This window comes from Arachis hypogaea, chromosome 15, assembly GCF_003086295.3.
Source record: "Arachis hypogaea cultivar Tifrunner chromosome 15, arahy.Tifrunner.gnm2.J5K5, whole genome shotgun sequence".
NCBI lineage: Eukaryota > Viridiplantae > Streptophyta > Magnoliopsida > Fabales > Fabaceae > Arachis > Arachis hypogaea.
The window spans coordinates 4760513-4776426 of NC_092050.1; the positions used below are offsets into that span (position 1 = coordinate 4760513).

At 29.1% G+C, this 15914-nt stretch overlaps 1 protein-coding gene across 1 annotated transcript; it reads right to left on the minus strand.

The window, feature by feature from the left end:
* Positions 1 to 14073: 14073 nt before the first annotated feature.
* Positions 14074 to 15020, minus strand: LOC112747739 (chaperone protein dnaJ 11, chloroplastic-like). The gene has a single exon (XM_025795927.3). The coding sequence runs from the start codon at positions 14858 to 14860 to the stop codon at positions 14366 to 14368; it is 495 nt and encodes a 164-aa protein (XP_025651712.1). The 5' UTR covers positions 14861 to 15020; the 3' UTR covers positions 14074 to 14365.
* Between the last annotated feature and the right edge of the window lie 894 nt (positions 15021 to 15914).

Below are 15914 nucleotides of genomic sequence, written 5' to 3' on the forward strand. Positions count from 1 at the left end.
CCTGTATAGCCATCCCCAAAGGGATACATAAGCCCCTCATCTATTAAATTTAAATCTTATTATTCAGTACAACAATTATTACGTGTAATCTCTCCTCTCACTGATGGGGTAGTGTATGTACATATATTGAAAAATTGAATATATATCAAGTGCATTCGGTTAGATAATCAATAGAAGTTTAGCCAACAATAAATAATTAAATATTTTTTAATTGTACTTTGTTTTTTAAATTATTATTAATTAATAATTATTTAAATTTCATTTTTTAAATAAAAATTATTATTAATTAAATTATTTAAAATTCGTTAGTTATAAGTTGTTTACATATATTTTTTCATATCAAATAAAGCTAAACTTGATTAGATGTATTCTCACTTATTTTGCTTGTTAGTTGGCCGAATATATGGGTCCATAAAATACAGTGCCTGCTTAAGCCTTTTATTACATGTGTTAAAGCATTTTGTTGGCTAGTAGTATTACACCTCAATTCTTAATGGGACCAAAACTTTATTTGTAAAGCTGGCAACAAAATTTAGCTGGAAATTTTCTTTCTATTTCTAGATCTTAATTAGAATCACAATTTATTTACCTTTTCTTCCGATCCCCTATTGTTATTTTATTGTGAAATTTCGTATCTCATATATCGCTCCCAACATTTACATAGCTTCGTTCAGCACCTTATCACTGTACGGAATTTTGATATTGGTTTCAAACAAGACACAATATTTATACACAACTGACGAATGATGATGTCGTATGCCATTAAAACCAAGCTAACTAACTTTATTTCCTTACGGGCAAAAGAGGACAATTTTTTTTGTTTTTTTTTTGGGGGGGCCTCTAATTTGTTAATAATTTCATTCAATTCTGTGGACAAGATTAATTAATCATAATTAACTTTAGATGCGCAATAATAATATCTGTCTAGTATTCTAGTCACATAAGGTATAATTAGAGATATGAAAGCACCACGTGTGAGCACAAATGTTTCATAATTTGTCCCATTTATTTGAGCATATATATAGTGCATATAAAAGCAGACATTGATATAATTTAATATAATTTGTGTGATACCGAAGAGACAAGGCAGAAAAGCAGACATAGTGTTGTACTGAGTTTGTACTTTGTACTCTTTTGTCCCTTGCCCCTACCACTTTAATTTGTACGAACTTCGCGGAAGCACCCTCGTCTGGACTATCCCTCCAAACTCTCAACTCCATGCCATGCAATATGTCCCATCTATAAATTCTCTTTTAAGCGTCTCTAGAGACCTAACCATTAATTATTATTAATTCCATTTGAGTTTATTTTTTAGTGGATATAGTGCTCATTATATATCAATACACACATTGCTGAACAAACTTAGAATATGACGTTTCACTGAAGCGATTACAAAAATAGATTACTATTATATTACGTGTAATCAGATATTCTTATAAAATATATATTAAAAATAAATCAATATTTTTTAAAATAAAAAATTAATTACTTTTAAATTAAAATAATAAAATATATATTTATAAAAATTATAAAATTAATAGTAATTAACTTTTTACTTTATTATTTTATTAATTTTATTATTTTAGTGGATCCAATAAATTCGTTAAAAATATATTAAATAATACACATATAAATATATGATAATTGATTATTTAATAGTTAATTTTTAATGTGAATTAGAAATTTTTTAATAAGTTATAAACTTGAACCCCACAAGAGAAAAAGTGAACATAAAGCATCAGCTACCTCTCTTGCTGTTTCTGGGTAATGAGGAGCACTTATCATTACCGTCCAAAATATATAATGCAAACCAAATTCACCCTCAATAATTCATCTCGTGTAAGGGGTCGTTACTTTGATAATTTGACAATAAAAACAATATAACGGGGTTCACTTATTTTACGTATTAAAAAAAAGGCATCAATATGTGGTGCAGATTTCAGATCAATTTACTTGTTCATCAAAACCCAATGTGTGGTGCATAGAATAACAACGTAACTAACCCTAGTCCCTTCTTATTATTATTTAATTGCTAAGGAGGACATGTTTATAAACATTGGAGTTAATAAGTATATATGCATATACAGTAGAAGATAGGTTGTATTATTTAATTTTGTTTGGCTTTACATAATAACGTGGTGATTGGAAAGTGAGGAAAGAGGTTAGATTTGGGTGTAAAGACACATAAACTATATACTACTATAATTATACATGTGATCCAAAAACAATGTGTTATGTTATTAAGCTAAGCAGTGAAAGAGAAGCATGATAAAGAGCAAGGTGTGTGTGTGTTCTTTCCCACCCCGACACTCACTACCAATCCAATGCATTTACGTACGGATGTGGTGTTGTAATGGGGCATAGGCTTATGAGCAGTCCTGGGTCTTGAAACAAAAAAGTTTTAAGAGAGTCAAATATTATAATTAATTAAGTATATAAAAGTATTTATATTCAAATTAAATCTATTAATTTTTAAATTTATAATTATTATAAATTCATAATTACAGGATTGTAATAAATTATAAAACAATTAAAAATTTATAATTCACATAATATTGTTTAAAATTTAAATATATAGATATTTTTGTTCAAATCATTTTTTTAAATATTGAAGTTCAATAAAAAAATAAATTGATAAATTTAAATTATAACAAGATTTTTTTTATTTAATTTTATAATCCTACTTATTCTATTGTGCAACAAATTTTGACAACAGTAATATATAAAATTAAAAAATTAGATTTATTTTAATAAACATTTATATATATTATTTATCTAATAAATCATGTGAAATTACTTTATCTATTTTATAATTTAGTTAAAAATTTATTTTGTTTTATAAAATATTAAAATTAATAAAATAGTATGAAATCATTTGTTTGTATTATATTATTTGATTTTGTTTAGTAAAATTATTATAATTATTTAATATAATTATCTAATTCTTCTTATTATTATAAACTTATAAACTTAAGAAATATTCTTTATAATTATAATATATATGAAATTAAGATATAAATAAAAAATATTAAAAAAAAGAATATTTGGAGAAAGAGAGGAAGAAAAAGAAGAGTCACAAAGTACTTTTTAAAATTGGTATGTGCACTAAAACTAATTATTTCTGAGATTCTAATTGCATCAATTATATAATTAAGATTATAAGCAAAAATGCACTACGTTAATCTCTGGTCAATTTTTTATTAACGGCGTGTGTAATGTGACTTGATGACGTAAACCATTAAAGACATGTGTTATTTTATAGTTTGGCCACATGTAATGACATGATAATGGGTCAATTAGTGACACGTATCATGCTAACATAGATGGTCGTGTTACGTGTCACAATACTATTTCTTCACGTGTCAGATTATGCTACATGTCATACACTATGTCATTAATGTAGATGCACTAAATTGATCTGTATTAAATGACTCATTTTAGTCCCTAAAATAATGAATGTCGTGTAGTAAACTAGTCCTTCTACCAATTTTTTTCATTTTTTTTGTAAATTTAAAATACTCAATATCTTTGGGCGTATTAATTTTAATTTTATTTTTTTATATATTATTTAAATACAAGTAGTTTTGATCAATATTTTAAGATTTTAAATTTAATTATATAAATTTTTTTATAATATTTTTTTTTTGTTTATCCAAACGGTATTCCCAACCCGACAGGTTAAGGACTAATCCGTCGCAGATCTGAGCTCCATTTAAGGGTCTGCCGCTGGCCACTGGCCAATGGATTGCTGCATGCACAAGGTGGAGTTCGAACTCCTGACAGTTGTTTAAGCGGACGAGTGAGCTGATCACTCGACCAACCCAAGTTGATTTTTTTTATATAATTATTTTTTGGTTTCCCACGGTATCCCCCAGCCCGGCAGGCCAAGGACTAATCCGCCGCGGTACTGAGCTCCATTTAAGGGTTTGCCGCTGGCCAATGGGTTGCTGCATGCACAAGGCGGGATTCGAACTCCCGACACTTGCTTAAGCGGACTAGTGAGCTAACAACTAGACCAACCCAACTTGATTTTTATATAATAATAATTTTTTTTTGGTTTCCCACGGTATCCCCCAGCCCGGCAGGCCAAGGACTAATCCGCCGCGGTACTGAGCTCCATTTAAGGGTTTGTCGCTGGCCAATGGGTTACTGCATGCACAAGACGGGATTCGAACCCCCGACACTTGCTTAAGCGGACTAGTGAGCTAACCACTAGACCAACCCAACTTGGTTATATAATAATAATTTTATCTAACACTATTTCTCTTTTATTCCACTGAAGGCCCAAATCTTTTTTTGGACATGTCCGGCCCGGAAAAAGGCCCAAATCTTTAGAAATCGGGTTACAGGGATTTCAACTACGTTCCTTGGAGGACCCAAGAAATAAGACCAAAACCAAGGTCTGTCAAAGAAAACAGACAAAAAAAGTTTTGTCCAAGAAACACATTACCGTGTCTAGGGGTGCAATCAGCCTGCCTAACCTGGCAAAAAAGAGGAAGATTAGATTAAAAATTTCAGCTCCCTTAAAGTAAAAAATCCGTCAAAAATCCAAACTAAAAGCTGCTGCGACAGGGTTTGGAAATGGGTTTGGGACGCACGGGTTCGGTTCGGGTTTGGGTATGCGTTTTGAACAGAGCCAAAAGAAAAACGGAACAGTTGTCCTGACAAAAAAAAGTTGTCAACCAAAAAACAAAAGCATAAATGTTAAAATTTTAAGTTGATTGGTCTAGTGGTTAGCTCACTAGTTCGCTTAAATAAGTGTTGGAAGTTCAAATCCCGCCTTGTGCATGCAGCAACCCATTGATCAGCGACAAACCCTTAAATGGAGCTCCGCAGCAGATTAGTTCTTGGCCTGCCGGATTGAGGGATACCGTAGAAAACCAAAAAAAATTTCAATTTTCCCTTATTCATTTTCACAAGTCACCACTATTCACCCTAACCCTCCTTCTCCCTTTTCAAAGTCACCTTTACCAATCCCTCATTTTAATTTTTTGTGATAAATCTGGAAATATGTTCTATTTTGATTGTTATTTCTTGTTTAAAATGAAAAACAATAGTAATTAAAAAGTCAGCATCTTATTAATGAAAATTTTATTTCTTAAAAAGAAATTGGTGGGCCAACCCAATGTGATACAAGTAGAAGAGAGAGAGAACCGTTGGTGGAGGTGCGCAAGAGAAAGGAATTCGAAAACCCAGGTGTGTTTGGCAAATTCGTTTGAGAGGATAAAAGTGCGTTGAAGTTTTTTGAACGCTGTTTTTTTATGTTTGGCAATCTTTTTCTTCTAAACGCAGAAGTGATTTTACAGTTTAAAAACGCGTTTACTGTAAGCAAAAAATTGTTACTTTTGCGTTCACTTCAACGTGAATTCGGGTGTGTTTGGCAATCACGTTGAGAGAGGAAAAGTACGTTATAGTTTCTTGAACGCTTCCATTTTTTGGTTTGGCTAATTTTTCTATCTATAAACGCATAAGTGATTTTGGTTACAAAACCACGTTTACAAGAAGCAAGAATTTCTAACTTTTGCGTTGCACTAACTGGCTTTTAGCCACTGACATTTAACCTTTATTTTTTTTACCAACTTTATCCTCTATATATATTATTGTATTATTTATAGAATTCTTATTGTTTCTCTTTACATGAACTCTTTTTTTATTATTTATTATTTATATTTTTTACTAATTTCTTATTTGACATTATATATTTTTATAATGGTAATTTTTGTACATTATATTTATTATTATCTCTTTAGAATATAATTTATTGATCCCATTAAGTAAAATAAATTAAACAAAAAAATTAATCATAAATAATAATAATAGTAAAAAATTATAGCGTACTAAAAATACTAAAAATATACTATATAAAAACATATAAGAAAAAAATATAAAAAAAATTAAATATATATGAAAAATAACATTATAATTTAATGTCATATCCTTTTTAGTAATTATCTATCTAAAAATGATTTTAACTAATATTATCCAAACAATATTTATTTTATCAAAATCAATTTTAGTATAAAGATGCCAAACATAAATCATATTGTCACAAACTTACTTTTACACAAAATCAATTTTATAAAATCAATTTTATTCAAACTCCAATTTAACCAACCACAATCCAAACACACACTCCACCTTTGATGATTATTATTGGTTTTTTCCAAAAGAATTTTCATATTTATTTTAAGTCATTTCAAATATTTTAAATTTTTTTCAATTTTTAGTATTTTTATATTTTGTTTTTTATTAAATTTGTTATTTTAATTCTATTATAATATGAATTATTGATTTTATTAAAAATAATAAAGTAAATAAAAAACTAATCATACATAACAATGGAATCATAAGTAATAAAATTTTACAGTCCAAAATAATACTAAATAAAAGAATACTGAAAGTACTAATAAAATTATAGAATATTTTTTTGTTTGACATTGTAAAATTTTTTATTATAATTCTTGTTCATTATTTATTATTCTAATTTGTTATAATATGTATTATTGTTCCTATTGAAAATGATAAATTAAATAAAAAATTAATTATAAATAATAATAAAAACATAGTTAGTAAAAAATTAGAATCCAAAACAGTAAACAAAATAAGATTATTGAGAGTACTCATAACAAATATTAAAATATATTATTTTATATGTTATTTTTAATTTAATAAATAAATATTAATTTTTATTAGAAAAATTATAACAAATTAAAATAAAATTGTATAAAAATATTATATAAAAAATATACTAAAAGAAGTATAAAAAAAGGATTAAATATACTAAAAAATAATATTATAATTTAATATTATATTTTTTTAGTAATTAACTAATTATCTATCTAAAAGTGATTTTAATTAATATTATCCAAACAATTTTATTTTATCAAAATTAATTTTAGTATAAAATTACCAAACATAAATCGGCTAATTTTTTTTATATTGGTTAAATATATGTGTAATACATTGTTATTGAAAGATTAGGTGTTTTTTTATATGGTGTTTTATTCAAATCGGACGGTCCGATTTGTTTGAAGAAAAAAATAAACTACAAATCGGAGGGTCCGATTTGTATGTAAAAAAAATTACAAATCGCATGTCCGTTTTGTATTTTTTATTATTTTTATTTTTTAAAATAAAAATCGGACGGTCTGATTTCAACATTAAAATTTTTTTATTTTCGAAATTACAGATCGGAGCGTCCGATTTGTGATTGTTTGGGAAAAAAATAAAACAAATCCGAGGCACCGATTTGTAGCTCCCACATCTTTGAGAGATACACTCTTCTCTCTCCCACACGAAAAAGAAAAATTAATATAAATAATGTTGGCATAAACTCACTTCTATCCAAAATTAATTTTATAAAATTACTTTCATTCAAACTCCAATTTAGCCAACTCTAATCCAAACACACACGAGATTGTCACAATCAATAGTGGTCCTATCTTCCCAATTTTCACTCATTCTTGTGACATAATAGCAACCCATACACTTTTACTTTTAGGCAGGACTCTAAGTTCAAGTTAGGCATGAGAAAAAAAAGACACTAAATTAGGTAATGTGTGTCCACAAAGTTGTGAGTTGAGAGAGTGTTCTCCTATGACAGTAGAAATGAAAAGTGATTTTCGATTTCATAGTTTATACTTCATACTACCTTATTGCTTAATGGATCAAGAGATTATGACAATCCAGTTGTTCTTACAAACTCATTTACTTTGTGTTTTAAAATAAAGCGAAAATCTATATGGATAAACATATTATTATTCACTCATTTTATTTTTAAAATTCATCAATGACATTTTTCTATGTTTCTCTATATAGTAAATTAAACTTTCCTGCCAAAACACCGACTTATTAGTCTTATCATTATTATTAATTATTAAAAGTCCGACCAGAGTTATAACGTATTCTCTCAATTTTTGTGATTGTCAGGGGTTTTTTAAATACAAACAAAAAAACTGAGCAACGTACTGTATGTATATGTATGTATGATTTAGGTGCTGTACATTGAATGAGTGATGGGCCATTATTTAATAGCAGCATAATTCATGAGGACCACCTGCTAGATGGGATACATGGCTTAATATCATTGGTTTGGTTTGTGATGTATTTATTTTGTTAATAACGAATGCCAAAGTGGGATCTTACTCACTATACAAGTAAATTAATTAAGCAGATCAACCTTGCAATCAAATCAATTTCTATTTGAATGCACCGACCGAAAGCAGAAATTAAATAAACACAATTATTATGTCATACCTTCCAATATATATATATATATATATATATATATATATAACTGAGATTTGTTTACGACATCAAACACAAAAATCAACCCAAACTCCAACAGCAACCAAATTCAGACACCAAAGCTATAAGATAAGATACCAATGTACCAAAAACACTAGAAATACTTGAAATACTGAAGCTGCATGTTCTATTCCATGTTTCCATGTCTTAGTTTAATTTTGATCCTAAAAATCAGTTTTATGTTAGCAAAAACCACCTTTAAGGCTTTAACATTTATTACTGGCACTGCATTATACAAATATTTTATAGAATCATGCATATAAATAATAGTTTATTCTAATCTAATAGAACATCTCAAATAGAATATTTTTAGAGTATTAATTTTGATATTTTCAAAAAATACGACAACAATAAAATTTTGTCCTATTAAATAAGGTCGGCTACATAGATTAAATGACATTATTAAATTTTATTATATATCATGTCTATATATACATAGTTACATGTAAATTTTATTTAACCATTTTATGTATAATTTTTCTAAGTTTTTTTTTTTGTCTTTCACTTATGTCCATCTGATATTCTCAAAAGATAAATTAATTTAAAATTAAAATCTACATCAAAATTAATTTATAAAATAAAATTAATTTTATCTTAAAAACATAATATTATTTTAATAAAAAATTAACAAAATTTTAGTACTAATATAATTATATAAATAAAATAATTAAAAATAATATAAAATTTTAATTGAACTAAAATTAAATATTAAAAAAATAAATTTTATTTTAATTTTAATTTATTATTTATAATATATAACTCTACAAATATTTATATATCATAAAATAAAATTAAAATTAAAACTAACGTTAAAAATTCTCTAATATTCATCCAACATTTATTGAATTAGCATAACGAACCTTTATTCTCGAACCTCTTAAGAATTTTTTCTGTGTATATATTCTAGAACCTCAACAAGTCGAAGCTGGATCCGTTACAGCAGCTAACGTCAAAATCAGAATTATTATTTTCCACTCTGATGTGGAAAAATAAATTAGGGTTGTAGAATTTTGTTCTGCCACGTCAATATGAAATACTACACCCAGTCAAAGTAATAATCGTGTTCAATTTTGGTTCTAATAATGGTGACTAGCTATTACCTCCTCATGAATAATAAAAATATTATTTATATATTAAATTTAATTATTAAAATTAATTATTAATATATTTAAATATAAATATATAATTTAATTTATTTTTAATATTATTGAGTTTGAAAAATGTTAAATTATTATGATGATCAAACATTAATTAAAAAAATTAAAATATAAAATTATTAATTTAATTGTATTGTAATGATAAATTGATTGATTAACAATTTTATTGTGTGTAGATTTTGTGATTGGACAAAAAATTAAACAAAGTCTAATGTCATGATAATATTCATCTTTGTACAAAAATGATATATCATATGTGACTGAATTATTACGTTAGTTGCGCCAGAATTTATTGAGTAAGCTCAATTAATCTCTGGTACAAGACCAACAGAGGCTTGGTCCAAAAATTAGAAGAAGAAAGAAAGAATTGATGCATGCTTTCCTCGGTTACCCTCTTTTCTCTTTGAATGAAATTCAAATTTAATTAATTTATCTTTATTGAATTGGTAACAGGAAAGCGAAAATGGAGAAAAGAAAGTGGATAATTAACTCATTTTAATTTTTTTTTTTACTTTCAATAAAAGTTTTTCTCTCTTCTTTCTATTCTCTCTATAGTTTTCGGTCACATCCATCAGAAAAATGATGGAAGAAAGAACAAACTATCAGAGAAAGAAAGAACATAAGCTAGAAGAAGTAAGCAACCAAAGTGATGATGGTCCTTGCAAAAAGAAGATCTATAGTTGGCATGGCTGAGATCTTTACCATTAATGACAAAATGTGGTGAAGAAGTCTCAAGATCTCCATACCTAAAAATGGTAGCAATCCAATTCGGCCAGAGAAGAAGATCCCTGTGGTATGGCTCGTCTCTACTTTTGTTCATCCATCACAGAAGGTAGCTACTATAGCTACGTGGAGGAGGAAGCAAAAGTGGAGCAAATGGAGCTGACAAGGATCAAGTGTTCATTAAGGGTCATAAATTCTTCTTAGGGACCAAGTCAAGATGGAAGGCTCAGATTGATGAAGTTTGATGAGAAGGGATGAGAGAAAGATAATTGCATGTTGGTTTTTGCTTTCGGTTCCCTCTCTCTTTTCTCTGTCCGAACCGGTTTTAGTGATTGAAGAAGAAGTTGGCTCGGTTGAACCGTTTCAACCTTGGAAGCTTCCCCTTCTATAATAAGGGTGAACGGCCAAGGGTTGAGACAAGGAGAGTAAGCACAGAGTTTTCATAGTTACCCAAACTAACAGAAGTTCTTCTCCTTCAATGTTTTTTATTTTGTATTTTCTTTAAATTTTGTCTGTCTTGAGCCTCATGGTGAAAAAGGCAAACTTTGAAGTTTATAAGAAAAAGCAAATGAGTGGAAAAAGACAGAGTATACAAAATTAAAGAAAAAGCCATGGTATCCTAGAGATCCTTCATACATCTATGTGTTGTGTATCATAATTTTGTGGGAATTCCCTTACAAGTTGGATTAGCACTTAGTAGTTGAAAGCTTGATAGGTGACCAAGTCAAGTTTAGGGTTGGGGATAGATTCTGGACTTGTCCCGGATAGAAATGGTAGTTCCTAAGGAGAATTGGTGTCTGTAACCTACATGATTATAGTAAAATTTCATCATTGTTGTGATGGAGACTGGATGTAGGCTGCATTGCACTTAGCAGCTGAACCAGGATACTTCTTGGTATAATTCTCTATCTCTCTTCTACTCCATTTCTGTTTTTGTTGCATAAAAAACAACGTTGAAAAATACTTCCTGACCGATTACGAGACAAAAAAGCGTCTCTTGACTAGTTACGAAACAAAAAAAAATCTCCTGAAACCAGTGACGGATCCAAAAAATTTTGGTAGTGGGGGCAAAATTTATATAACATCATAATTATTTTTATAATAAAAATAATATATGTATATCAAAAATTAAATATTAAATTATTTATTAATTATTATATATCTGTGTATAAATATATGTATTGTTTAACTTATTTTTAGTGTGTATTTTATATTTTAATATATATTTTATACAGATAATTATTTTTTATGTACATATAACATAATTATTGTTATGATTATATTTTATTATTGTAAAATATGATTAGCCATCAAAATATCTAATATATAAATTACAATACTAAAATAATAATTTAAATAATAATATATAATTTAAATGTCTTTTATTTTAGGTTTTATATTTTAAAAAATTAAATAATTTTTCTGTTAATTACCATCAAAATTTCTCTCTTTTTATATATATTACTAAATAATTATTTAAAAATTCACTTCCTAACATAATTAGAAGTCGACTCTTATTTATATTTATAGTTAAAAAAGTTCTTTCAATTAATACAGTTGCTATGCAAAAATTAAAGCTAATTTGAAAAGAAGATAAATAATATTTTTTTGAGTTGATTTTTAAAAAAGAACACTAATTTCGTTTAAATTTGAGAATTGATCATTCTAAGTTCTAACGAATTTCTAATATAAAATTTTTAAATCGACGATTAAGTACCAAAAGTTGAGTAAAAATTTATTGTGGGGTCAAATTTAATAATTTAATGGGGCAAATAAATATTATTATCATATACTACTAAAAAAAATTCTAAATTATCGTAGGGGCGCTTGCCCCCACAACAGTGGATATAGAACCGTCCCTACCTGAAACTATCTTAAAAGACAAAAAATAACTCTCAGCAAAAAAATGAACTAAGATTCAACTCCTATTTTTTAGTCATTAATTATTATTAAATATATATTTATATTTTAATATATATTTTATATTAATAACAAACAAATAACATAATCGTATATATGAATAAATTAATAACTGCCATCGCCGCTAAAAGTTAAAAGAAATGGACATGGCAAAAAATTTATCGTTACAAGTAAGTAATAACTTACTATTTTTCCTTCTGTGTTGTGATTTGTGAATCAGCGATTTTCTTATGTCGATTTCGAGTGAGAGCAATTATTTTATTTTTATGAAGATTATATAACGCCTTCCCCAGTCGTCCGTTGGTTTCTAAGTATCTAGAAGGTTGTTTTCTTCTCTCTCATCTGTGATTGTGTATATATATATATTTATATATATTTTTGTATAGTTGATGAATAATAAGGTTTTGGAAGATAGCTATATTAGTCTACATAACATAGGCATCATGACCACATCTTAGCTTCTAGAACAATTGCAGTGCAAGGCATAATGGTAAACAAGAGTACAACCCGATATTTTTATCAAATTGATTGATTATTATTCTTTTCAAAGTTGCTGAAAATTAAATTAAATAACATCCACGAGTAGGGAAAAAGGAGCTTTCTCTTTTCTTTAGTTAATATTATTCAATTGGTTTTCACATCCTTTTTCTTCGCCTTATTTTGTCCAAATTGTAGAATGGTATGAGGAAGAAGATTAATTAAGAAATAAAGAACAATGAAAAGGCTGTTGACACATTCCATAACAACAATCCCAATCAGGTTTCCCCTCCACCCCACACAAATCCCATTTACTCTAATTAAAGTTTCAAATTAATTAATCATTCAAATTCTTCAAATTGAATCATTCCTAGCAAGTGCTACCGTGCCGGTGCCCAAATTTGTTTACATCTCCGTCCCTATGAAGAAAGTGAAATTGCTTTATACATATTCATCAATTATTAATTATTATCATAGCAGAATTACCAGGTTTGCATGTGTTATGTTCCCCTAGGTAGGTTCAAACTGCCGGCGAGTATCTTATCTGCGCGGAGCACCGACCACCACGATGTTTGCTGACAGAAAATTACTTATTTAATTAAGCGAGATTAATTATTTACTATTTATTACCTTTTTGTGTCTCTCTCTGTCCCTTAAAAAGTAAGCAATTTTTATTATATATTTATATCCTACATTTCACATATCCTATGCATAAGAATATCTACTTAGAGTTATATGAAGAAAAATAATTAATGAAAATCACCAAAGGATAAGTATTACTATTAATAGAATAAAATGCACTTTTTTATGCACGGAAGACTTTTGAAATATTTTATAAAAAGTTTACAATAAGTACCATTATTTATAACATAAATACTATAAACTAAATTGATATCTATTAAAAATTGAAGAGTTTGAAAAAAATTCTCAAATTTATAGTATGTTGAATATTCTAAATGATTGTTTGGATATCACCAATTGTGGAGATAAACCAAAATTATTAGGTTTTCAAGTTCCCAACGGAAGCACGTCACCGTCCATGTCATGCTTCGTTGCTTCATACGGAGCGTTGAAGTAATCAAGTAGCTTCCCTCTCTTTGTGTGTATCAATTCAACGGACAGTAGAACCTCACCGTCGTAGAGTACTCGTATAACGTATGCCGTAATCTATATCTTCTAGAAACCTTGAGCTTCTAGAATTTCGTTACCCCACCCACATGGTGTTGAGTGTTGACTTTAATTTCAAGGTCCCAATCATCCGGAGTGGCATTTCTATCTAACAAGTTATTTTCAAGAAACCCAAATTGCCTTGTTTTCTACTTTTGGATAACTCTCCCATGCATCATCCCCAGATTTCACAACCTCAGAGTTCAATTTATCCTATGCTTAGCTGATTATAGCAATCAACCTCCAACTAATTTTAATTTAGTCTATTATTTTTCAGTAAAAATTCAAGGAAATATAACACAATAAGTTGAAAATAGTAGAATAGTCATGAAAAGAAGACATGTCAATTTTGTTTTTTTCTCGATTTTTCATTTTTACACCAGAGAAAGGGTACACTGTAAGTACTCGTGACCCCCTTTTTTTTTATCGTGGGACAAAACTCAGCAGAATCTAGTTCTGTAAATTAGCAAGTTGCCTCTACATCTACGCGTACATGTACAAATACGTAGTATAATACGTAATAACTAACTAATAACTATGATCAAGGGCAAGGGCAAGGCGTTTCAATAACTCCGCCTTCTCTCTTGTTTTCGTGACTCGGCCGAGTCGACTCACTACCAGCACTGGTCCGTTTCCCAGTTCCGGCTGGTGTAGCCAGAAAATACGGACGCCGTCGACAACGGCCGTTGCCGCATCCCGAATAGGCTCCGATCGTAAGTGGCGCGCTTGTCAGGATCCGACAGAGTACAGTAAGCATCGTGAATCCTCATAAACTCGTCCGCCGAGGAGCTTTTCCGATCGATCGCCGCCACGTCCGGGTGGCAGACTCTGGCGAGTCGCCGGTACGCCGCCTTGATCTCCTGGCTGGAGGCACCGGCGGGAATACCAAGAACCTCATAGAGAGAACTGCAGGAAGGGACGATGGCGTCTGGGTTCAGAAACGAAGGCCTCTTTTGGTCCGTCCAGGTAGAGCGTGCTTCTGCGGTGGCTGTAGCGGTGGCGAAGGAGACAATCGGGCGGGATCTGACGCGTGAAGGAGGCGGAGCGACGGATCCTCCGATGAAGTTAGCGGCGGGGAGAGACGAAGGAAAGGACGCAGATGAAATCATGTTTGATTGTTGAGTTGGTTTGAATTGGGGATGGAATGCGAGGAATGAAATGGGGATTAGGGTTCTTATAAAACAGAGGAGAGAGAAAAAAGGAATGGGGTTGTGAGTGGGGTCCACCACCAACACATACCATTGGCATAGCCGTGGTAATCTTGTGTTTGGACTTTTTGTGTGAGAAAGGCTTATCCAATTCTATGGGCAATTTTGCTGACTCACCACTTATTTGGCTCTCTACCTATTATAATTAAAAATAATAGCTATTATTATTGATTGCATTTAACACCGCTGGTAGCATAGCCAGTGGCATCTGAGTTAGCCATCGTTGTCAAATTTAGGCGCAACAACACTGTGGCCTACCACAACTTGGTTATTATCTCTGATTCGCCATGGCTCGCTCTCATCCAAAACACCGGATTCAATTGAAAAGGAAGCTCCGTGGAGAAGCCATCGGAACCTCAATTATTTATACTTAGATCATGTGTCTTAATAAGTTGTGTCTCGAGATCTTAATAAGGAACTGTACACTGTAATACCGATCATTTGAGAAGTTTTAAAAATAATTTTTTAAATTTTTGAATTATAAAAGATAGTAGTATTAATGTTTGGTATAATTTTTAAAACTAAATTGTAACTTTTAAAAAATTATTTAGAAACTTATAAAAAAATAAAAAAATAATTTTTTTCATAATATTATTATTATTTTTTATCACATTTTTATGAAATAAACACTTTTAAAATAAAAAATTTAAATACAAAATAACTTATTTATAAATTATTTTTAATATAATTATTTATTATTTAAATTATTTTTTAAAAGTAATTTAATTAAGCTACTTTTTCAAATTGGCCGTTTGTAACGAAAACATTTAACTGGAACTGACCTTCACATTCCAAACATTAAATTTTTTATATATTTATTAAAATATTGAAAGTTCATATTATATCCTGAGAAACTTAAATAAAAGAATTCTTAAATTTTTGCTTGGCCTTTTCTTTCTTATTCAAGATCCAAACCCTACCATAAATTGTTATGCCTCTAACTTTATTATTGTAT